Raw genomic sequence first — 23,031 nt, forward strand, 5'->3', positions numbered from 1 at the left:
TGTTTGTGTTTTATCTGTTGTAACTTTGTTCATGCTGCCCTTCTTGGCCAGGTCACTCTTGGAAAAGAGATTTTAATCTCAATGAGTTATTTTACCATGCATGGTTAAATAAAGGATATATATATATATATATAAATATATATGTTGATCCATTTACTCAAACATAAAACTGTAAAAAATGTTGTGTTACATTTGTGGCTTTTCATTTTATCACATCGTCAACTAGTGATACATTTTTAATTGTTTATATATTGTATGAAGAATAAAGTATATAAGTATATATATATATATTTATATTTACTTTCCTGAAACAGACCTGAAACCTTTTGATGCTGTTGCAGTGTTTGTTGGTGTATAAAATAGAGAATAGAGAGAGAAAGAGAGAAAAAAAAATAAAAAAGACAGGACGATATAAAAAGTAATCTTACAAACGGGCTGAATGGGCCGCGCCTCCCTCGGCCACTGATTGGTTGAATGTGATACGTCACCGACTCTTGAAACCGGAAGTTCCTATGGACAGGACAATGAACGATGCTACTCCTTGCTAATCAATATTTTACTGTTATTATAAAGGTTTTTGAAACTTCGGTCGCGTAATTACAAAGGTGAGAGCGTTATGTTATATATGTGTATTCCACTGTGTGTTTTCATGCTTCAATCGGTGTTGAAAGTCCTTCATTTTAGTATAAAGTATCAACAACTGGCTAGTCTGTGCTAGCATCACAAGATAGCTTGTAAGCAAACAAAAGTATAGAGCTACTTGAATGTTCTCTTTGTATTTCCTATTTCAAACGTGGGTATGTGCAGGCTTTGTTTTATATGGGGTGTAACACGTAGGTAAGTAAACATGTGTAAACAATGCGTTTTAGCATCAAGTGAACTCATTGGTGAATGTTTCCCCCTTTCCATTTAACCCATTTTGAGTCAGTACTGTACAATTAACATATGTTTATTATCTAACAGAATGAAGAAATAAACATGACATTTCTGGTCAATTATTCCAAAAGATAATACAAATGAAATTAGTTTATATTCTAATGTTAAAAAACCAAAAACTCCATTGTGCCTTTTGCTGTTTCCTCTTTTTAAAGTGACACACCCTTAAATGATTCCCCATCTGTCCCCTCTCCCTAGCAGGGCTCATTGAGGTCAGACATGGAGGTGCCCTGCTACATGCCCAAACTGCTGTTCGAGCTCAATGAGCAGCGTAAGAGGGATTTCTTCTGTGACTGCAGCATCCTTGTTGAAGGCCGCGTCTTCAAAGCTCATCGCAATGTGTTGTTTGCTGGAAGCGGCTATTTCCGGGCTCTTCTGGTTCACTATCTGCAGGTATGACTGGATTATATCAGTGCTTACCAATGATTTAATTTCAAGCAAACGGTGAGAGTTTTGGCATGTCTATTTTTAGAAACAAATGTAATGTGGTTTAGGGTCTTGTATGTTAATGTGACAACTGATTCCCCATAGTTGTTGTGGCCCATACATTGCTGATCTTATCAAAATGGGCCATCCAGTATGTTGCTAAAATACACTTTAATCTGAAATGACATCTGTTAAATAAATCTAGCCAAAATAATTGCACTGCTTCTCTTTCTAAATCATAAAACTGTAAGTAACAGGAAACCTGGCTCAAAGTCTAGTTCAACAGCAACATGTGTATCGTCAAGTAATTAAAGAAATACTGTCTTAAACTTTTCAATACATCTCTTTTCAGGATAGTGGACAGCGCTGCAGCACGGCATCGTTGGACATTGTGACAGCCGATGCCTTCTCTATCATCCTGGACTTCCTCTACTCTGGCCGCTTGGCCCTGAACAGAAGCAATGTGATCGAGGTGATGTCAGCCGGCAGCTACCTGCAGATGACCGATCTGGTCAACTTCTGTAAGGGCTACATCCGCTCATCTTTGGAAATATGCAACAAGGAGAAGGAGAGCAGCGCAGAGAAGGAGAAGCAGACCCAGGATGGGGGGCCGGGTCCTGTAGACAGCGGCACTCCTGCTGCGACCACCTCCAGTGGAGCAAGGACTGGGGAGCCTCATTCTCAGGCTGCAGATTCGGATAGAGGAACAGAGTCTGGGACCTCAGCTAGAACCCCCTTGTCTATCCCCGTCAACACAACTCCTGGCCCCAACAGAGACATGGACTACCACCCTAGGGAAGAATTTGCATCTGTTCATGAAGGACAGAAGGGACAAATGGATCAGTCTAACCTCTCATCTTCTTCATCGTCTGCTTTGACCCCTGAGTTAGTGAACCCTAAGATAGAGTACGACCCTGATGAGGATCTTATGGAGTCCCCTGACTCCAAAGACCTGTCGTCATATCCCGGGCACTCTCTCCATAACCCTCATAACAGCAGACTACTTCCTCCCTCTCCCTCCAATGAGCGCTCCCCTTCAGGATACAGCCCCTCCTATAACGCCAGGCAGCTCATGGAGATGCTGGCCAGAGGGGAAGGCCAAAGTCCTCAGCGGGAGAGAGGGGGGAAGCGTTTTACCCAAGGAATGGGTAGCAGCACTGGAGGATGCAGAATGGACGAAAGTTTAGGGTTTGTGGGGTCATCTATCATGGAGATCCAGTCTGATTGGCTTGGAGAGGACACAGGTAATTTAAGATCAATCTAAACTGGTGCGAATGGTAGAGATTGGGTTGCGAACCTCATTTTATACATACTGTTAATTACACTGACGTAACAGAAACATGTAACAATGCATATGTAAGGATGCACAATTTGCAGTGCTGTCCTACTGAGGTTAATCTGACCTGTTGCCCTCTCTCTCCCCCTGCAGGTGATGGTTTGGTAGTGCCAGTCAAACTCCACAAGTGCCCATTCTGTCCGTACACTGCCAAGCAGAAAGGAATCATGAAGAGACACATCCGCTGCCACACAGGAGAGAGACCCTTCCCCTGTCCCATGTGTGGCAAGAGGTTCACAAGACAGGAGCACCTTCGCAGCCATGCCCTCAGTGTAAGAGCTCAGTGTGACTGCAAGATACAAATCAATATGATTTGAATGTGTTGGGACACTTAACCTGCTTTTGATATGTAGACTTCTTGATGAGGTAGGTATTATACAACTACTAAATGCCATTCAGTCATCAACTTTCTGTTAAGTAGTGAGCTCTTTTCTCTACAAATCCTGTTCAACAAAAAACACAAGTCTTTTTGCAGCTTTCAGAAATAACAGACACATTGAAATTAGTTTGAAAAATTGAGTTATTATTATTTTAGCACAGTCAGTGGTTACATGAATTTTCTTTTTAATCAATTTAGAAATGGGATGGTTGCAAATATATGTCCTCTCGTTGTAGATTGATTGTTTTATTTTGTCTCCTTTGTAGTTGATAGAATTTAATTGACGTTAAAAACCCTCTCAAAGCCAGTAATTGCTGACAGTTATTTATACGCAGTAATTAGCTCACTCTTAATTTTGTTGTTAGTGCTGTTGAAAACTGTCTCGTTCCCTGCTACTTGTGTGCAGAGAAGAAAGTATAACGAGGACAGTAAATATTTGTGTCCCTTTTGTTGATGTTCTTCACCTATAATCTATAAATTGGGGTTGCTTATATAATGATGTATCTCATTGTGCTGACCATCAACAGGTCCACAGACACTACTGGCCAGTGTCCTGTAAGAGCTGCAGGCGAACCTTCACTGGATCGAGCGTTTCTTCTGGGCTCCGGCGCTTCGGCCTCTGTGACAGCTGCAACTGTGTGACCACCACACACGATGACTCTGCTCACCCCGGCCAATCAGAGCCCATGGAGCGTGCAGACGGGGGTCCAGATTGGTCCAGTTTTATGGACGATGTAGATGAGGTGGAGGTTGGCAGAGTGGAGGACTTGGTGGAGAAACAGATTCTTGAAAGGCAGCTGGCTGTCTGCACTGGTGTAGGTGACACAGTGAATCTGTAGCCCACTGCACCGGGAGAAATAAACATTCCTTTAACTGCTCGACTGTGACCATACTGTAGATGTTACAGTATGAATTTAATATGGCCTTATTTATTGACTTCTGTAGAGAGATTGCAGGTCATGAAAATAAGTTTGAGTTGTGATTATATCGGGGCCATGTGGATACATTTGGTCCCTTTTCATTAGCTTTTCTATGTGTACATATTTCGTTATCTTGTCATTGGCTTTATGAACATTTCCCTGCTGCAAAATTGGCACAAAGTTGCCATTTGGTGTCATCTAGTGGTTGAAAAGTATAAAGTATTCAGAAATCCTTGAAATTGGTCATTGAAATCACAGGCGTTTTTGCATTAATAAAGTAAACGGAGTCCTCTAAAATGTATAAAGATCTCAATTGAACGGTTAATGCATTATTTAAGGTAATTGCACAATTTGCATAACAGTATTGAGTAGTTGTAAGTAAGATGTTGTACAGCACCACAGACCCGGCGGCAGACATACGTCTCTGGGCGGGCATTTGATGTACCAGGGCGGGCCCACCCCGAAACTTACATTTCCCGCGAAAACTGAATTGTGAAAGAGCTGACATGCTGAAAACCCAACCCCTGCAGGGGGGTCTGGGGAGATTCTCCCCCAGGAGATTTTTTGAAATACTAACATAAAATACACATTCTGGTCCTCTCTTGAGAAGAAAAATAAATAAATCTATTACTACATGACATATTTAAAAAAAAAATGAATGCCATTTCAGTTTTTTGTTACTTTGTTCTGAAAGCTGAACCTGCTGCTCCTCACAGAGAGAAGAGGGAAGAGGCTGTGAATTACTTTACATTGTGGATAAGGGTGGATAGCCCCCATTGTTCTGTGTGTCAAAATGAAAGACAGCCCACACATCAATCATCAAACCGTGGGGTCTTATTTCATTAGTAATGTTGTATCGATGTATATAGAGATGTACTAAAGCAAAAGTATTCTCCGTCGGGACTTCCTGCAACAACACCACGTCGTTATCTTGATTCTGATTGGCCAGAAGACATTATCAAAGATGTTCTATTGAGAAGATGATCACTACGTGAAAAAAGTTTTCAAACCGTTTCTAGTCTTCGGTATTTCCAGACAAGTGACTGCTGAAATCAATCTTACTAACTGCTGTCTGTGCAATTTACTCCGAGCGAGTTGGCGGACTTTATTTAGCTTACTTTAAAATCATTTTTCATGGTGGGGCTAAGCCATTTATTGGTATGGCTGTAGCCTACCCAAGTATACCCTGGCGCCGCCACTGAACATAATAATAAAAACAATTAAAATGTTGTATTCAGCCCTGATTAAAACAGCGGGCCCAAATCCTGGATGGGCGGGCCCGGCCCCATGGGGCCCGCCCATGACGCCGGGTCTGCAGCACCACCAGAGGGCGGATACACTGACAGTTCGAGAGGGGTCTGCATACATTATACATCCATGGGTCTGCCTGCAGACCTCCACTCTCAGGACAGTTCCGGTGCAGACAAATAGGCACTCGTGAGGCGGCCAGAGTCCTCTCCTGTCAACTCCCGTTACATTCCTCCATGGTGTCATTTGAGCGAAAAACGTTTACAAGAACCAGGCTGGGGGGGTCAAAAGGGCTAGACCATGGCCGACCCAAAGTGCACGGTGGGCGGACTCATCACCTCCGTGATGAGTCTCCATTGTGATTTGAAAACTTCCATCAAACGAGTCCTTCGGTGGGCGGGAAAAAACCCGCGTCAGAATCGTCACTTCCTGTACTGACAGTGGAGGTGTCCTGAGCAGAGAGTGGAGGTCTGCACCGGAACTGTCCTGAGAGTGGAGGTATGCAGGCAGGCTCCCATGGACAGTTCTGTCCTTCCCACAACAGCATTCAGGTGTAATGCAAATGATAAAAACAGTCGCAGTTTCTCTCCACGGGCTGCGGATTCGGAAGCGAAATGTATGGAGCTAATCTCCTGCCATAACTCCACAAACAAACTAAACAGGTTTTACAAATGCCTCATGGTTCACTAACAAACACAATGTGGTTTGCAAATACATAACACCATCTACTAACTAATGCATTTAGTTTTTGCAAAGAAAAAACGTATCCATCAAACACATAACATTTTTCTAATTAATCATGTTTCAGAGACAAATTCAGCATAGGTTTTACAAGTACAGTATTTGTCAAAATTGTTCCACAATGTTTATCATCATGAAATTAATATCTATATATGTTACTACTATACTTGCACTGCTTACCGTTTTCATATTGCAATCCGCCAAAAAGCCGGCAGCAGAAGCAGAAGCTGACTCCGAGCTGTCCGACTTCAGGCGAGCTTTTTGAGACCTCCCCCGTCTGCGATTGGCTATTCTCGTCTACTTTCGAGGCGAGCCGCAGCTCGTCTCTAACAAGCCTAACAACTTTTTCGTAGTCAGGTGTAGCTCAACAGGTTAACAAGAACTCATCAAAATGCGTCCTACATGCCTAGGCCTACTCCCTTTTATGTGCATAACATTTCTCATGTGGATACCTGGATGCACAGCGCGCTATGAAGCAAACTGGGGCAGCCTGGATGCCAGACCCCTGCCCAGGTGGTTCGATGAAGCAAAGTTCGGGATTTTCGTCCACTGGGGGGTCTTCTCTGTCCCTGGATTCGGGCAGCACAGTGAGTGGTTCTGGCACCGGTGGCACTCAGAAAAGCAAGCAGAACTAGTGAAGTTCATGAAGAAAAACTACCCGCCTGGTTTTAAATATACCGACTTTGCGCCTGAGTTTCGTGCAGAATTCTTTGATCCGGAAATCTGGGCAGACATATTCAAAGCCTCTGGAGCCAGGTACAGTCATGAGATCTATTCGTGGTGCCATACAAATTTGCACACACCTGCTGGATTTGATTTGGATTTGACTAAAGCAAAGTCTCTTTTGTTGCCAGTGTTTGTATAGCTACAGCTACACCGGCAGGTGTCATATATAGGCTTGCCTGCAGTTAGTGCAGTGGTTCTCAAACTTTTTCTGTCATTCCCCACTTTGAACAGGTGGGCCTTTTCAAGCCCCACCTGTTCCTCATCGCTCCAATAAAATGGTAGGCCAAGCTTACAATTGTCAAATGTATCGTTCTATAACAGGGGTCTCCAACTTTTTTTAGGATGAGGGTTACTTTCAAAAAATAAAACAAGTCGTGAGCTACTTTTACTCCTCTTTTTTGTTTTTTTGCAGTGTATATACTTAGCACATTTTAACATTATTATATGCTACCTTTAACCTTTGAGTGCTGTTTGGGTCTGTGGGACTCGTTTTCAGTGTTTACTAAAATAAAATGTATGCAATTTAATTATTTTAACCTGCTTTATTTGGTGGTGGACGTCACATCCTCGAGGGTCCGGGGGCATGCACCCCCAGGAAGATTTTTTTTAAATGTTGAAGTTGAATGCATCAATCTGGTGCACTTTGAGCTAGGGCTGCTCAATTAAATCGTATTTTAATCACAATTACGATTTTGGCTTGCAACTATTATGAAAACAACATAATCGAAATAAAACGATTTTATTTATTTTTTAAATAGGTTTTTCAGTTGAATTATACTTAAAGTTCAGGGTAATCACCTGTTAAAAACATACTTTTAAAATTATTTTCTTCAATAAATTGATGTTTTTCAAAGTAAATGGTTAATCGTTTTTAATAATCGTGATATCAATTATTGACCCAAATAATCGAGATTATGATTTTTGCCATAATCGAGCAGCCCTACTTTGAGCCCAACATGAATTTATGGATACAGCTCTCAACACTCAGATGAAAGGGAGCTGTATACTTTTCAATAATCCAAACATCTTTAGAATATGATCACAACAAATCATTTAAACTTGTTTATTCTTATCTTATGTTACCTAGTTAGCATTCTTTCTTTTTATTTATGCATATTTGACTAATCACTCCCCTTTTAAACTTTTTACTGTCCTATAGTACACATTGGAATGATTTCTTACTTTATTTTGTACAACTTTATTAAATAGATAAAGGTGTGCTCTCTCTCTTGCTCTCTCGCTCCACATTGCTTTTCTTCCCGACTGCAACGCTGTTGTATGTGTCTGTGAGAGCGTTTCACACGTGTGTATGAGAGATTTTTACCAGTGGCGAGCCTGTCTCTGAGGGCCTAAGATATTCTACAAAATAATATTTAAAAACATTAAAACAAATTATATTTTTCTTTATATATTGTTTTGAATATGTTTTTAGTAATATTTGTCAATAGTTTTACCAAAAATAACTTGATTAAATTGTATTTAAAATAACATTTCCAAAGAAATAAATCCTTTGAATCTGCCTATTCAGTTTCTGTTTGAATGTGAAGGGTTACATGAAAGAAGCTCCTCTGCGAGTCTGTGAAGACAGGAGCTGATTGGACGTCCAGCTATGAATTCACAGAGGGCCAGCTATAGTAACTGAACGAGAGAGTGATGTCAAATGACAGTACAATTGACCAATCATATCTTCCCTCTAAATGGGTGGGCTTTATTATCGCGGACTTTATGACAAGTTCCGCCCGTGAAACGTTTCTTGTTTCCATAGCAACAACAACTGTCAACAGCGTAAACTTGCCTTCAAAATAAAAGCATGCCAAATTACACTTAAGACATACAACTGCAACGAAAGTAACAAACACAATGCAATATCCTTTTAAATTTCAAAGAACACAAATTGGGTTATCGACAGGTGTTGTTTTGTGTGGTAGAGGGTCGCTTTTCATTGATACGTTTTGCACCCCGGGCGGAACGCTGTTTTGATATTCCACCAGTGTATAAATAATAAATAAATGTGAACAAAAAATGTAAATGTAAATGCATACATTTTTTTTTTTCGCGACCCACCTATCACATCTCTGCGCCCCACCAGTGGGGCGCGCCCCACACTTTGAGAAACGCTGAGTTAGTGGCACTATGTCATATAAAAAGAGTATAGGTCCCTGATCCATTTCATTGCACACAGGTTGAATTGGTCCTTTTTTTAATATTGTGAAACCCATTAACTAGATTTGTTGTTGTAATTTAAACCTATTTTTTCCAAAGTGTGTCAATGTCCAGTTTACTTTATTTTAACAAAATGCTTTAGAGTAATGTGATTGACTTTTTGAGGTCTTATGTTCTGTTATTATAACTTCTCATTTCCTTGTTCCTGATATTTGTAAGGGAATTTAAGTGTGTGTGTCTCTACAGGTATGTTGTGTTCACATCCAAACACCATGAAGGATTCACAAACTGGCCCTCAGCAGTCTCCTGGAACTGGAACTCAATGGATGTGGGTCCTCACCGGGACCTGGTGGGAGACCTGGCTGCGGCTGTCAGGAAAAGGTGAGAAGATAAGGAGCAGGATGCTGCATCTAAAGCGTGTATAAAGAAAGGGAATTTAAGTAGTTCACAATAAAATACAACGTCAATAACGATTTATGGTAAATCTTTCAGGGGTGAGGGACATCTACAGAAAGCAAACAGTAATGGGATGTAAATAAAAACAAAACAACTTCTAATATAAGCATGAATTATCTAATCTAATATGAGTCAGAAAGGAAATAGTTGACTACGAATGACGGTGCTAAACGACTTTGTGAATTCACTTGTATTTTTCTACATACAGGTCACTGCACTTGGGCCTCTACCACTCTTTGTATGAATGGTACAATCCCCTTTACTTGTTGGACAAAGCCTCCGGATTCCAGTCTCAGAAGTTTGTTGGCAGTAAAACTCTTCCAGAGCTTGTGGACCTTGTAACGACGTACAAACCCGATCTCATCTGGTCTGATGGGGACTGGGAAGCACCAGATACCTACTGGAACTCCACCCAGTTCCTGGCCTGGCTCTACAACGACAGTCCAGTCAAGGTGAAAGAAAACCACAGGTTTCACCAGAGCGTATTTAATTTATCATGCTTATTTGCAGTCTTCATCTGTACGTAACAACCCGTGTGTTTCTTTAGGATGTGGTGGTTACCAATGACAGGTGGGGTAAGGGCTGCTCCTGCAAACATGGAGGCTACTACAACTGTGCTGACAGGTACACGCCTGGTCAACTTCCAGACCACAAATGGGAGAAATGCCAGCCCCTTGACACCCGATCCTGGGGCTACAGAAGAGACATGAAGCTGAGCGAAGTCATGAACCTGCCGTCAATCGTAAAGGTGAGAGTTCATAGTAGGACATCACCTACAAATGATGGAAGAAAAGTTATTTGGTGAATTGAACTCGCTCATTTCTTAGGACTTGGTGTACGTGGTGGCAATGGGAGGTAACTACCTGCTGAATATCGGGCCAATGGCAGATGGCATGATTGCCCCGGTGTTTGAGGAGAGGCTGAGGGATCTTGGTGCCTGGTTGGGGATAAATGGAGAGGCCATCTATGCTACCAAACCATGGAGGGTCCAGATGGAAAACAGCACTGTGTGGTGAGATTGTGACTTTGTGTTTTTTCACTCCATCTTCTGTCTCTATGTGAGGCCATTGTCACTTGAAATATAGGCATCTATAAAATGTTCTCTCTTTATTATTTCCATTGCTACATGACCATTTTCACTTTTGTATTATGTATATTGCTATGTTTTCAAACTGTGTTGTAAAGGCCAAAGACACATTTCCACTTGGTTTGGACAAAAAAGTAAATGTGATATAATCTTTGTGATGTAACATAAGACTTCTTGTTCCTATTATAGGTACACAGTCAAACACAATACAGTTCATGCCATTATCCTTCATTGGCCGTCCAAACAGATTCTTCAGCTCACAGCACCGAGGGTGACTGGAGCCACAAAAGTAAGCTGTACACCGTATGCCTTAAACGTTTAATTCCAGTTAAACTCAATTTTCATACTGAATAAATCTACATTATTCTCATTTATATCCACAGGTTACACTCATGGACTATCCTGATGTACTACTGAAGTGGGAACCACTCACACCAACAGCTGGACTCAGGATTGTTATGCCTGCGATGCCAAAATCTCTTGGAAATGCCTGGTGCCTGAAACTGGAGGGAGTAGTCTAACGTCAGAGTTGTGGATAATCAATATCAAGTCATTAGGTCAAGAAGGGACTGCACCTTCGGCAATACAAAATAAATACATTCTTACTTCTGTACGTAGTATTTAGAAAGATTTGGCTCATTTGAAGCCAATTCAGGAGCACTTAAAAAGTGTTGGCTTATTGAAAGGTAACATACTTGCAGGTTTCTTGCTTTTTAAATTGTGTTTCTTCCTGTTTGATTCGTCAATCACTTTGAATGAATCATTGACTTCCTCAGGTATCTACTGTAAGGGTAAAGCTGGGCTTCTCCATATGAAAATGTCCTTAAACATTGTAGAAAGGTCACTCCTACTTGTACTGAGTTTAAATAAATGTGTTTTGTATAAAAATCTATAAACAAAGATAAATGATGACGTGTAAACTATATGTGTGTGTTTGGGTGTTACTTCGATCTTTTTTCTATGCCCTTTTTTGTTACAAGATGTAATAGTTTTTATTCATGGCCTTTCCTTACATTTGCATTTGATGTAAAAAACATAAATAACACAATAATGCAAAATGTGTAAACAAGATAATCATACGTATAAATAAATAAAACAAGGACAAATCTATCCCTATGTTGATGTGTTAAATAAAGTTGACTGAGCAATACTGATTTCAGTTAAGTCATGGGACCACATTGCAATCAATGTTTTATGTATAGTAAAACATATTTGTTTAAAACAGTAATTTAAGCTTGTAAACTTAAAATTATTTAGGCCTGAGCTAAATTTGGCTAGAAATCTAGTTATTTATGAAATCTGCCCTTTGCTTACATTTGCATTAAATGTAAATAAATATGTAACACGTGCCTACAATAATGCCACATGTGTGAACAAGATGATAATACATATACTACATAAATAATACATGCATACTTGCATCATGCAAAGTTCATGAGTTAAATAAAGTTATCATAAAAAAAATACAGACTGTGTAATCACGTGACACTCATGTGATTTCAGTCATGTGACGGGACCACATTGCACCTGCAGGGGCACAACAATAATAGTGCAACTGTAGGAAGTGAAACTATTTCGCATTTTCTGCTTTTAAACAGTTTTAAATTAGCTTCCCAGTAGCATTAATGTTCACTCACATTCAGGGGAGTGAACTCTAACACTTTAAAACCATGCTCGCTCTGTGGTTCCTCCTCGGTATTCTGGTGCCTCACACGGCGGCTCGGTACACCGCGGACTGGACCAGCCTGGACGCCCGGCCGCTGCCTCCATGGTACGACCAGGCGAAGGTGGGGATATTTGTCCACTGGGGGGTGTTTTCTGTGCCCGGGTTCGGCAGTGAGTGGTTCTGGTGGCACTGGCAGGGCCAACAACCTCCGGACCAGAAGTGTGTGAGCTACATGTCCAAAAACTACCCCCCTGGATTCAGCTACCCGGAGTTTGCCCCCCAGTTTCACGCTCAGTTCTTCAACCCGGGGGACTGGGCGGACATATTCAAGGCGTCTGGTGCAAAGTGAGTGTATTTATTGAGCTGGCTTTACAGAGCATTTGATAACAAATAAAATCACTTCCGGTTTCGAATACGTCCTAGCATGCATTCTGCTACATCGAAAAGTCCCTAATTTGGTGTATTACACAGGGTTGCGAGGGTTACTTTAAACATATATTCCGAGGCAATTACTTATTACATGTAAAACATTGAATTAGTATCCTCATCTACGTTTCACAATATGAAAGTAATGTAAAACAAATGTTACCTTTGCGTGATCTGAATTTCAAATGCAATAGGAAAGAAATATCTATAAAAAAGCTTATTTAGGTATTTGATGTGCAATAACGGAACAATGTAACCTTAAAAAAGAAGAAACTAGTTATTTTGTATCAAAAAGATTGAATCAATACGATAATTATTTTATTTTAGCATAATCCTCAGTAATCCAAATCCAGTAACGTATTTTCTTTATGTTACTATAAGGGAATACTGTAACCTTTTTTTCTATCCTTATTACATAATCCCGTACATGTAATCCAACCCTCCTCAAACCTGATTTAACAGTTCCTTGTTACCTTTTTTTTGCAGATATGTCGTCCTGACTGCCAAACACCATGAAGGATTTACAAACTGGGGGTCTCCAAACTCCTGGAACTGGAACTCAGTGGATACGGGTCCTCACAGGGACCTGGTGGGGGACCTGGGGGAGGCGGTGCGCAACAGGTGGGCCATCAAATGCTATAAAGTACAGAGAAAGTGTTATACATGGTACTTTGTGATGAAATGAATATGATAATCATAATTTGTTTATTGAATAGTAAGTGGTTTTCAGGACAATATAAAAGTGTCTCCACACAGTCACGATAACAATGAAAACAAATTAAAAGCAGAAACATTTGACCTGGGATTTGTTGTTGTTGTTGTTGTTGTTATTTAATAAACAAATACGTTTGGTAAAAGTGATAAAAGAGGGATACAAAGTAGATGTACATGTGTAAAACAAAACAAAGCCTTCCAGTTAAAGTAAAGTTTGAGGATTGATATAAAAGAAGAAGGCTTCCTTATGGTACCTTACTGAAAAATCTGTTTAATGCAGTGAGGTACACATATTTCTGAATGAGGAAATGGAGTACGAGAGAATAATGCTAAGTGGTGCATCCTCTCTTCAGAGAAATGTTCAACCACCATTTGAATATAGGGTTGAATTTGTGGCTTTCCCAATCGTCATGTCATTCAGATACCTTGCTGTCTTTAGTTTTAATGCCTGCCTTTTTTGGATTCTAAGATGTTTTATTTTCTTGTTTAGGTCACTGCACTATGGACTCTACAACTCCCTGTATGAGTGGTTCAACCCTCTCTACCTGACAGACAAGAAGAATGGATTCAAAACACAGGAGTTTGTGATAAATAAACTTCTACCTGAGCTTTATAACATGGTTGTAAGGTGTGTAACACTTACATTACCCCATCAACAGATTGCAATACAAACATGTTTATTCTACCTTGTTATGATAATAAAGTTAGACTTGGTTATATTGACATGTGTCTGTATACATGCATGTTTTAATATAATCTTATGGCAGTATGTTAATACCTTTTACCTTCCTGTGGTTCTGCAGGTACAGACCTGATCTGATCTGGTCCGATGGAGACTGGGACGCTCCTGACACCTACTGGAACTCCACTGAATTCCTGGCCTGGCTCTACAATGACAGCCCAGTCAAAGTAAGTGTTTTAATTAGAGATTAACCGACTGATTGGCCACTGGTTGTCAGATTTTTTATCTATTATAGATTTGTTCTGCTTCTGTTTTCCTCTGGGAAAGTAAACCATGTTAGAGAAAGTGTTATGTACTGTAATGCATTTTTAGTGGGATTGTTTTTGTACAGTATTGTGCATCTCTTTGAGTGAGAGAAGGTACTAAAACTTGGTGCCGTATTGGAAGAAATGTATGTTAGTTATTGAGTATTTTTTTTATTATAAACATATAATTGAATTTCAATTTTCCAAGAAAGAAAAGTAATATAAATATGTTTGCATGCTGTCAAGTATAATACAAATTGGCTGCTCAAAGATAATACAAATTGAAATTGAAATCAGTGCATCTCTAGTTCTAGTTGAACAAGTGTGCAAATGCTGTATACAGTCAGTGTATTCTTTAAGCAAGACATTCGACTATTAATAATTTAACTGGGGTTGCATTTTCTTTTCTTCATCTTAGGATACCATCGTGACGAATGACCGCTGGGGCGCTGGCTGTGCCTGTAAACATGGCGGCTACTACAACTGTGAAGACAAATACACTCCGGGCCAGCTGCCCAAGCACAAATGGGAGAAATGCACATCTGTGGACACGCTCTCCTGGGGCTACCGCCGAAACATGAAGATGAGCGAACTGATGGACTTACCCTCCATTATAGAGGTGAGGATAAGTGATGACAGCATCATTGTATTAACCAATCTGTAATGAGAGATAGGTTGGTTCCGCTTTTGTATATCTTATACATGAACATACCTGTACACGTAATTTCTGCTCGTGTGCAGCCATCACGGAGACATTTTGTAATTTAAGTTGTCTTTTAATTGCTAACATTAAAACAGTAATCAATCTAATCTAATATGTTGCTCTTTCAAACAGCCAATTCGTTGATCTTTAATTGTCTATGTCAGTGCTTCTCAAAGTGTGGTCCGTGAGCGCCCCCTAGTGGTCCGTGAGTATATTGGTAACATTTCACATTTGAAATAAATAAATACATTTTAAGTTTTCCGCACTCTCGCGAGAATATCTCCGCAATGGAGCGAGGTTGAGTTTCAATTGCATGATATAGCCCAGCGCAACACCTCCATCACACATGTTGCCACTTGTTTGTACCATTTTCAGGCGATTTGTAATCTGTTCTAGAAAAACGATGAGTTTTTTGATATTTGTGGAGTTAGGTGGTCCGCGAGTGTTTTTTTATTGGTTAAGTGGTCCTTGGTATGAAAAAGTTTGAGAAACACTGGTCTATGTTACAATCAGGTGTGCCTTGATTTTGCAATCATTTTCAAGAGAATCCTGATCCAAATGAAGCAAAGCACTTGATATTTCAGTCATCTTAATTAAATATGTGTACAGGGAGAATACTGTGATCAGTGAGGTGTCTCTTCCTGACTTGTCATCCTTCTCTTGTTCCAGGATCTGGTTCGCACTGTGGCTCTGGGAGGGAACTACCTCCTGAATGTGGGTCCCACACCTGATGGGATGATCCCCGCAGTGTTTGAGGAGCGGCTCAGGGGGGTCGGAGCCTGGCTGCAGATCAATGGAGAGGCTGTCTACGCCTCCAAACCCTGGAGGGTCCAGACCGAGAACACCACTGTACCAGTCTGGTGAGAAGCAGAGGGAGAAACAGTCTGTGATCTTGTAATCCTGTCATGTATTATTGAAATGAATGCATTCACACATTGTATAAAGTATTCCTCTACCGAATATTTTGATGCTTCAAAGCTTTCATAACTTTGACATTCAAATGCTCTTCTTGCTTTTTGAGTCATGAATAAGAGTGTAAGAACTCCAAAAAAAGATTATATTTAATTAACAGAATTATAATTATTATTATTTGTAATCAGTCTCAATCACCCTTTAAAAAGGATGAAGAAAATTATTATATATATATATATATATATATATATATATATAAAAAAAAAGATGAAACCTGATTAAAAACATCAAATGTCAGCCATAAATAAACATGTTTTTCTTCATGTCTCTACGTGTTAACAGCATTAAAGCGTGTTTCATTAACTACTGATTGAAAAGTAAAGAGAGAAGGGGAGAAAATGCATCAAAGGATGTAGCGTGGTTTGCATCTTAATAACTCAGATGCTTGATGCCCTGAAGTGGATCATTTGAGCAATAATCTTCTCCATTTTTCTAGGTATACTTCTAAAGGAACCTCTGTGTATGCCATCATGATCACCAAACCCCCCAAGCTCACACTGCTACTCCTGGGACCCAAAACATCTGCCGTCACTAAGGTAATGGGATTGAAATGATGTTGTTTTTATAGATTATACATACATTAGCGGCTTTGTTAGCGCGTTTAAAAAACACAGTGTTGTTTTCTCACACTGTCATATTGCTCATTACTAATGCAATGCTAATTCGAGCGTCTTGATGGTTTCTGATGAAGGCTACTTTTCAATCAAATGCCAGAATGAACCATAATGACATATGCTGATTTGCATGAAATCAAAACGGTTTAATGTTGTAAAACAGACTGGACCTGCAGAACTGTATAGCAACCCAACACTATATGGTTTCTCATATAATATAATAAACTAAATCACACATTTCTTCCCTTCTAAGGTGACTTTGTTGGGAAATTCGAAACCTCTCCCCTGGTCTCCGGTCAGCCCGGGTGGGGGTCTCACTGTCCTTTTGCCTGAGCTGCCCTATGCCCCCGGGCAGGCCTGGACACTCAAACTGGACGGCATCCTCTAAGCCTTGAACCTTTAAAATGCTGAATATCATGATTTTTAATATCTCAGGTTTTAATGATCTTTCTGGGATGAATGTATGCACTATGGTTAAAGGGACAGCGCTTGTTTAATGGGTTAGTATTTGTGCCAAGAATGAAACACTCCTCTTCAATGATTCCTTTTATAGCTCTGACGACATTTTACATTTTTTTTTTTGATTTTGATATACTTTATTAATCCCCGTGGGGAAATGGTTTCTCTGCATTTGACCCATCCTGTGTTAGGAGCAGTAGGCTGCCATTTTTGAACGGCGCCTTGCTCAGGGACACCTCGGTAGCACTTGGTCTTGCCGGGACTTGAACTGGTCACCAGATTGAATGTGTCACTGCCTCTTAATTGTACTCTTTTAGATACAAATGTTGAATGAAAAGTGGTATCTTCTGTTCGGCTTGTGAAGCTCTCTGACAGCTCCCCCAGCTGTCCAATTGCTGTTTCAGCAATAATGAATTAGGAGGGTTTGTTGGAAAATAAACCGTTTACATACAATGCACTTTTTATTTGTTTTACTGTATACTCTAAAAACAACTGAATAAAAAGATGATTTGTTTTTTCTGATGAATAGTCGTGTTGTGTTATACATTATATGAGTATCTTACAGGTTGATGTTGTTCCAAAGAAGCTCTGGGAGGGTTCAGTCCAACTACAAAAAAAGTTACATTTCCACTTACCTGTAGTGCTGTTTTTTTAATCTAGACTGTTTTGGTTGGAGTTTCTGAGTGTACAGATAATGGAAATGTGTTCTTTCTCTTGAATATAATAGCTCAATGGCACTCGGCTGTTCCTGCTCAAAGCTTGACTTTTTTTCTTCCTTGCAGTGCTTTTAGCCTGTAGGGTTTTGAGACATTCAGCATCCCTTAAGGCTAGGTCAAGAAACAAAGTTGTCTAGCTGTGTCTCAATGCGCCTAAAGCATCCTTCAGGACTCATTACTTCAGGAACTTCCTGTTTCTTGCTGCTGAGTTGTGCTCAGACACAACAACTGCCTCTACAACTTAAATCCTATCTGACTTTCTGGTGTCTCGAACAGGATGTACAAACCTCGAGAGTGCTTTTTGCACTCAAGTGTGATCACTTAGTTTTCACACTCCGTAGTATGTTCACTATTGGGCAGCATGTGTTAGCACCTTTTCCCTCCCTGTAACTCCCTTAAGTGCCTCTGGATGGCATTACTCATTCACCGCCAACATTTTCATATTTGACTAGCTCTACGCTGAATGTCAGCCTCAGTGAGACACTTTATGTTCGTAGCAGCGGGATTTCTTTATGAGTGCAGTTTATTGACCACAAATATGGTGTGGATGGATCAAAATATACCCTTACTGTGTCAGTCTGACTGACTGTGAAAAGTATACCACAGGGACTGAAATTTACTCAGAATGCCAGAGCTAATCTATTCTCTGTCCTCTTCTTTAACCTTCCTAAATAGATGTATGTGCTCAGCTCGACATTTGCATTGCGAAAACAGGAAAGAAAAGGAAAGTTTTCTTTTGACCTCTGATTTGCATTTTGGATGGCGCTTTCAAATGTGGTTCCACTGCAAACATTTCCATCTACTTAGTTATTTATTTCATTATCAACAAGATGTAATAAGGCCACTAGCTGAGTAAACATGGTTTTTTCTGCAATTGAACTATTTTTTTCTCTACAATCTGTAAAAAATATATTTTCTTAATCCGCTTGTATAAGCAAAATGGTCTTGCATTAACACAATTTTCTGTAAAAGAATTTCAATAGTTGGATAGAAGATCTCTGCTGTCATGTCTTTAAATACAAAGCTTAAGACGCTTAGCTTAGCATCAGGACTGGAAATGGGGAAAGAGCTGGCTCTATCACAATAATAACAACATCCACTCAACTGTACAGCTCACCTTATAATGTTGTTGAAGAGGGTATGTTATGCTCATTTTCTAGTTTCATCTCAGTATTGTGTGTCTCTACTCTGACATGTCTCCATGCTTTAATGTTCAAAAAGCTCTTTATTGTTCTCATACTGCCTGTGCTGCAGCACCTCTTTTCACCCTCTGTCTGAAACCAGAGCCCAGTCTGCTCTCATTGGTTAGCTGGCCGGCTCTGTTGTGATTGGTCAACAGCTTAGAGATGTCCTGCCTATATCAGTATAATGTGTTGGAGCGCTAGCCAATAGAAGCGCAGGGGTTACAAAGGGATGTCATTATGTTACAGAAGTAAACAAAGGGGTCATATTGAGGCCTATTAAGAAAGAGTCAGAAAATGCACACAAAAGAAAGACTAAGTAGACACAGCACCTCTCATTTAACTCGCTAAAATAGCTTTATAATAATCATATTAATAGTAATAATATTAGCTATTAGAAAATGTTTTGACAACGTTGACAGTGTTACATTCTGTGTTGGGGGTAAACCACGTCACAGTGTGCCATCTCTCCGGGCTTCAGCGCTATCGGACGTGCTCCTTGGACACATCTAGATCCATAAAACATACAAGATCAATAAATAAATGTGTATGTACAAAATGAGAACCACAGCACAACAAACAGAATCAGGATTTTACACTCCACTGTGCAACACCCTCCACTGTCGTCAGCACAAACTCAGCATCTCCTCCGTCACCGTGGTGTTCTCATGCATGTTGTGTATCCACTGGTGGCGTAATGAAACAAAGTTAATGTCTTATGGCATTGCTATTGCTATATGCTCAACTTTTTTTATAGGAGAAAAAAAAGCATTTCATGTTTGCATTTACAATATGCTGTCTTGGCACTGAATCAAACTTGTAGAAAACAAGAAAGCTCGAGATAAAGCTGAGCTTAAAGACAGAAAAGCTCGCTGTATCAAACCCGTTTGATCAAAAATGATAGGAGAAATACATGAAAGAAGTGGAGAGAAGACAATGAGGGGCTATTTTAGTTTTGCTACATTATAGAGTAGAATACAGAGAGTGGAGAGTCTGCAACAGTTTTTTTGTCCGTGTTTTCCTCATCTGGCAGAACATATTGGGTTAAAAGCAAATGGAGAAAGAAGGTCGTAAGTTTGGATAGTCCATTCAGTCCGTCTGTTGAACGCTTACTTTCCAATTGTGATTTCTAACTCCTCATTGGCGTGTCCATCATCGATCCCAGAGAAAAATGTCTACCCAGAGTTATTGTCACTTAGCTTTACTTCTACCCCATCTCCTCAGTAGCAGCAACGCAAGAAGTATCGTCATGTATTCAACGTTTGAATAAAGTACAATGTTTACCCATAGCTATAATTGACAACACCATTTATAATAATGAGAGTGATTGCAATAATGAATCCTTTTAATGACAAGAATCATACTAATAATAATAATCATATTGTTATAACAATATATGTCATATTGAGAATAGCAATGTCCATTGGCAACAGGTATTTACATGTTTGTAAACGCTAGGGTGGCAGGGTAGGATTTTGATAATTACACAGTAATTGCTCAGTTGTTTCTGACCCACATGGTTACCTGTGTGTGTACTGTAAAGCAACACTACAGTGTCAATACACACACGCACACACCACACACACACATATGAGCACATTTACACCTCAGTGCTAAAGGCACATTGGAGTTTCAGTTAGACATCTTCTGGGGTTTAAGCTGCTCTGGGGCTGTGAAGTAAAACCTCTAAGAGGAGGGAACAAATACATATTTTAATGTAGATTTGGTATGGATAAGAATTAGAGTTACAATTCTTAAAATTAAATTAAAACTAAAATAGACCCTTTTTTGATACTGTTGGTGGTTGTCTTTTTCTCACCAAAGGCCATTGAATGTATTTACATTCTGTAATGCCTTTTGTTTATCGGGTTACCAGTTTTGTGTTGGAGTCTGATTGTCTACATATTTACAACAAATTGACATATAATAATAACCATAACAATACAATCCAGTGTTATTTTATTAAATATCAGCTTCACTGTTTACTGTTCTACTAATGTGTATAAAGTTACTGCTAATGCTCCCTAAGCATTGCTGACTGTGAGTGCTAATCAAAAATGCATTTTCAAAACATCAAATGGTTGATTTCTTATTTATTTGATAGTTGGTAGTTAAATATTGCAGGGAGTACTGGAAGAAGAAGAAGAAGAAGAAGAAGAAGAAGAAGAAGAAGAAGAAGAAGAAGAAGAAGAAGCCACAGCTCACAGCTCTGGTTACTAAGCCAGACAAAAAAGGTCCTTTGCTTCTCCCACTGAGGTTTACCTCCAGTGACTTTGCTTTTTCCTCCAGAGCAGCTCTGCCTCAGAAATATCTGAATAACTCAAACTCAAATCTGCTGCAACAGCATCCCTTCTGTTGCACTTTGTTGCAAATGCACAGCACACAGTACAGCCCACACACATGGGCTACAATTGAGCTCTTTCTACGACCACAACATCTTTCACTGCTCTGCCAGTCTCAGAAAATGGCTACAAGAGAATCTGGGCTCAAATGATTGCCCCTTTTTATTCAGAGAACATGGACAACATTCCCGCGGGACTGATCCTGTATTATCAGGGTCCGTCTGTGTGAGAGAATCCCCTGAGCGCAGAGGCATGAGTCGGGGTTGGAGACACTGCTGCTAGAAACTGAGGTACTCGGAGGTGTCCTGTCCGTCTGGCTGTCCACGAGTGGTTTTTGCACTTCTAGAAAGAGGTGAAAGGGTTCGTATAGCAGTCATTGTGGTGTGTTGGTGAGTGCTCAGATCATGTTTGTCCAATATATACCCAGGCTGCTATTTCTAGCTGAGGCTCCTGTATTTATACTGTGAAGATGGGTAAATACGGAACAAAGGAAATCAAAAACCACCAAAATGTGTTTGCTATGGACCTGTTTCAAGGCAAGGTGGCTGGCTAACACCGTAACGTGATCAATAGTATAGAGGACAAAGTCAAGCGAGAATTGAAGAATAAGTAGTAGTTGCTACGGTGGATAAAAATCCCACAAAGCCTCTTTGATTCCTGGTGTTCCTCAAGGCCGACTCCTCATGGAAAGACCATACCACCCCTCTGTGTGTAGGTCTGAGGATTGTGAGGGTGGAGTCAAGAGGCCTTCACAGTGGAGTAACAGTAGAAAAGCAGGTATTTGTGCTTTGTTTGATGAGGGCTGTGTGAAACACCACTTTGATGTTGTTGAATTTGAGGGGAACAGGGGGATGAGTCGACAAAAAGGGCTGCAACCCACAGTGCTGCAGATGAATTAAACATGTCGACTGATTCTCAGCCCTTTTTTGTAATTGCCAGGGCAGCTTGTTTTACATGGAGGTTGTTAAATTGTTCTTCTGAGATTCAAATCAAAGCATTGATTGCCAAGTGTCATAAGTCCTCCAAGGATGTCTTCTTCGTACAAAGGTATGACTCATTTAATAACGGCATTGTAAAATCCTGTCAATAGTTTTCAATCACAAAAAAGGGTTCATAAGCTACAAAATGTACTCTTATGAGTCAAGATTCTGCAACATTTTTCAAAGGAGGTTTGACATAAAACATGCAGTAGTAACATCAACAAAATCCGTCAGTCTTATGTGTGTATTGCGAGTGACAGTGAGCGAGACAAAGGATGGCGTGTCAATTTGATAAAAACTTTTCTTTAACAATATTCTCTGAAGATTTGTATACTTTTTCTATTTACATATCTTTCTATATATATATATATATACTGTAAACTGTGTTCAAAGAAAACCTCCACATATAGCTGGTTAGGCACATGTAGTTGGTTCTAAAGGGGAAGTACAGGGAGGGGGTACAGCAGTATATGTTGTTAGAACCACAGACAGATATACAGTAGGCCTAAGGAGGATCATACTTGGCAATAAACACTCTTGCCAGTTATACCCTGTGAACCTGACCCAGCACTCACAAACTCAAGGTAATACTCATTTGAAATCATTTTTCACATGTACTGAGTCTGGATATGCCACACAGCTGTAGTATCACACAATGCTATAATCTATCATCATAATAATAATAATAATAATAATAATAATACTGTAGTATTTCACATTTGATATATGCTGCTTTTGTACATATACTGTACTCAATAGTCTCTACTAATCTAGAAATGTAGATTATATTATAAAATATACATCTCCCATTAAAATATCCCATTTTGCCAACACGTTCCAAATCCAAGTGTTA

The 23,031-nt window shown here is 39.9% G+C and overlaps 3 protein-coding genes across 4 annotated transcripts; all 3 read left to right on the forward strand.

The window, feature by feature from the left end:
• Positions 1-506: 506 nt before the first annotated feature.
• On the forward strand, positions 507-4,616 carry zbtb8b (zinc finger and BTB domain containing 8B). Of its 2 annotated transcripts, none has more exons than XM_034094615.2 (5): positions 507-605; positions 1,135-1,329; positions 1,715-2,606; positions 2,792-2,970; positions 3,605-4,616. In XM_034094615.2, exons 2-5 carry the CDS (start codon positions 1,156-1,158, stop codon positions 3,914-3,916), a joined length of 1,557 nt encoding a protein of 518 aa, XP_033950506.1. In that variant the 5' UTR covers positions 507-605; positions 1,135-1,155; the 3' UTR covers positions 3,917-4,616. The 2 variants fall into 2 exon arrangements, with proteins under 2 accessions (XP_033950506.1, XP_033950507.1); XM_034094616.2 differs by having other exon boundaries at positions 1,138-1,329.
• A 1,688-nt stretch (positions 4,617-6,304) lies between these two features.
• LOC117455325 (tissue alpha-L-fucosidase-like) lies at positions 6,305-11,512 on the forward strand. Its single transcript, XM_034094785.2, has 7 exons — positions 6,305-6,742; positions 9,122-9,256; positions 9,540-9,783; positions 9,879-10,079; positions 10,159-10,343; positions 10,608-10,707; positions 10,802-11,512. Exons 1-7 carry the CDS (start codon positions 6,378-6,380, stop codon positions 10,937-10,939), a joined length of 1,368 nt encoding a protein of 455 aa, XP_033950676.1. The 5' UTR covers positions 6,305-6,377; the 3' UTR covers positions 10,940-11,512.
• Positions 11,513-11,917: 405 nt separating this feature from the next.
• Positions 11,918-17,485, forward strand: LOC117455358 (tissue alpha-L-fucosidase-like). The gene is made up of 8 exons (XM_034094837.1): positions 11,918-12,429; positions 12,997-13,131; positions 13,715-13,852; positions 14,028-14,133; positions 14,630-14,830; positions 15,584-15,774; positions 16,323-16,422; positions 16,754-17,485. The coding sequence occupies exons 1-8, from the start codon at positions 12,089-12,091 to the stop codon at positions 16,886-16,888; spliced, it is 1,347 nt and encodes a 448-aa protein (XP_033950728.1). The 5' UTR covers positions 11,918-12,088; the 3' UTR covers positions 16,889-17,485.
• The last annotated feature ends 5,546 nt before the right edge of the window (positions 17,486-23,031 follow it).

This window comes from Pseudochaenichthys georgianus, chromosome 11 (assembly GCF_902827115.2).
Source record: "Pseudochaenichthys georgianus chromosome 11, fPseGeo1.2, whole genome shotgun sequence".
Taxonomy (NCBI): Eukaryota; Metazoa; Chordata; class Actinopteri; order Perciformes; family Channichthyidae; genus Pseudochaenichthys; species Pseudochaenichthys georgianus.

Bases quoted from the DNA above. Each gene is read 5' to 3' on its own strand.
- zbtb8b (XM_034094615.2), top strand. From the start codon at position 1,156: ATGGAGGTGCCCTGCTACATGCCCAAACTGCTGTTCGAGCTCAATGAG. The intron at 1,330-1,714 runs GTATGACTGGAT...ATCTCTTTTCAG, and splicing joins TTCTGGTTCACTATCTGCAG to GATAGTGGACAGCGCTGCAG. The intron at 2,607-2,791 runs GTAATTTAAGAT...CTCCCCCTGCAG, and splicing joins TTGGCTTGGAGAGGACACAG to GTGATGGTTTGGTAGTGCCA.
- LOC117455325 (XM_034094785.2), top strand. From the start codon at position 6,378: ATGCGTCCTACATGCCTAGGCCTACTCCCTTTTATGTGCATAACATTT. The intron at 9,257-9,539 runs GTGAGAAGATAA...TTCTACATACAG, and splicing joins GCTGCGGCTGTCAGGAAAAG to GTCACTGCACTTGGGCCTCT. The intron at 9,784-9,878 runs GTGAAAGAAAAC...GTGTTTCTTTAG, and splicing joins ACAACGACAGTCCAGTCAAG to GATGTGGTGGTTACCAATGA.
- LOC117455358 (XM_034094837.1), top strand. From the start codon at position 12,089: ATGCTCGCTCTGTGGTTCCTCCTCGGTATTCTGGTGCCTCACACGGCG. The intron at 13,853-14,027 runs GTGTGTAACACT...GTGGTTCTGCAG, and splicing joins CTTTATAACATGGTTGTAAG to GTACAGACCTGATCTGATCT. The intron at 14,831-15,583 runs GTGAGGATAAGT...CTCTTGTTCCAG, and splicing joins ACTTACCCTCCATTATAGAG to GATCTGGTTCGCACTGTGGC.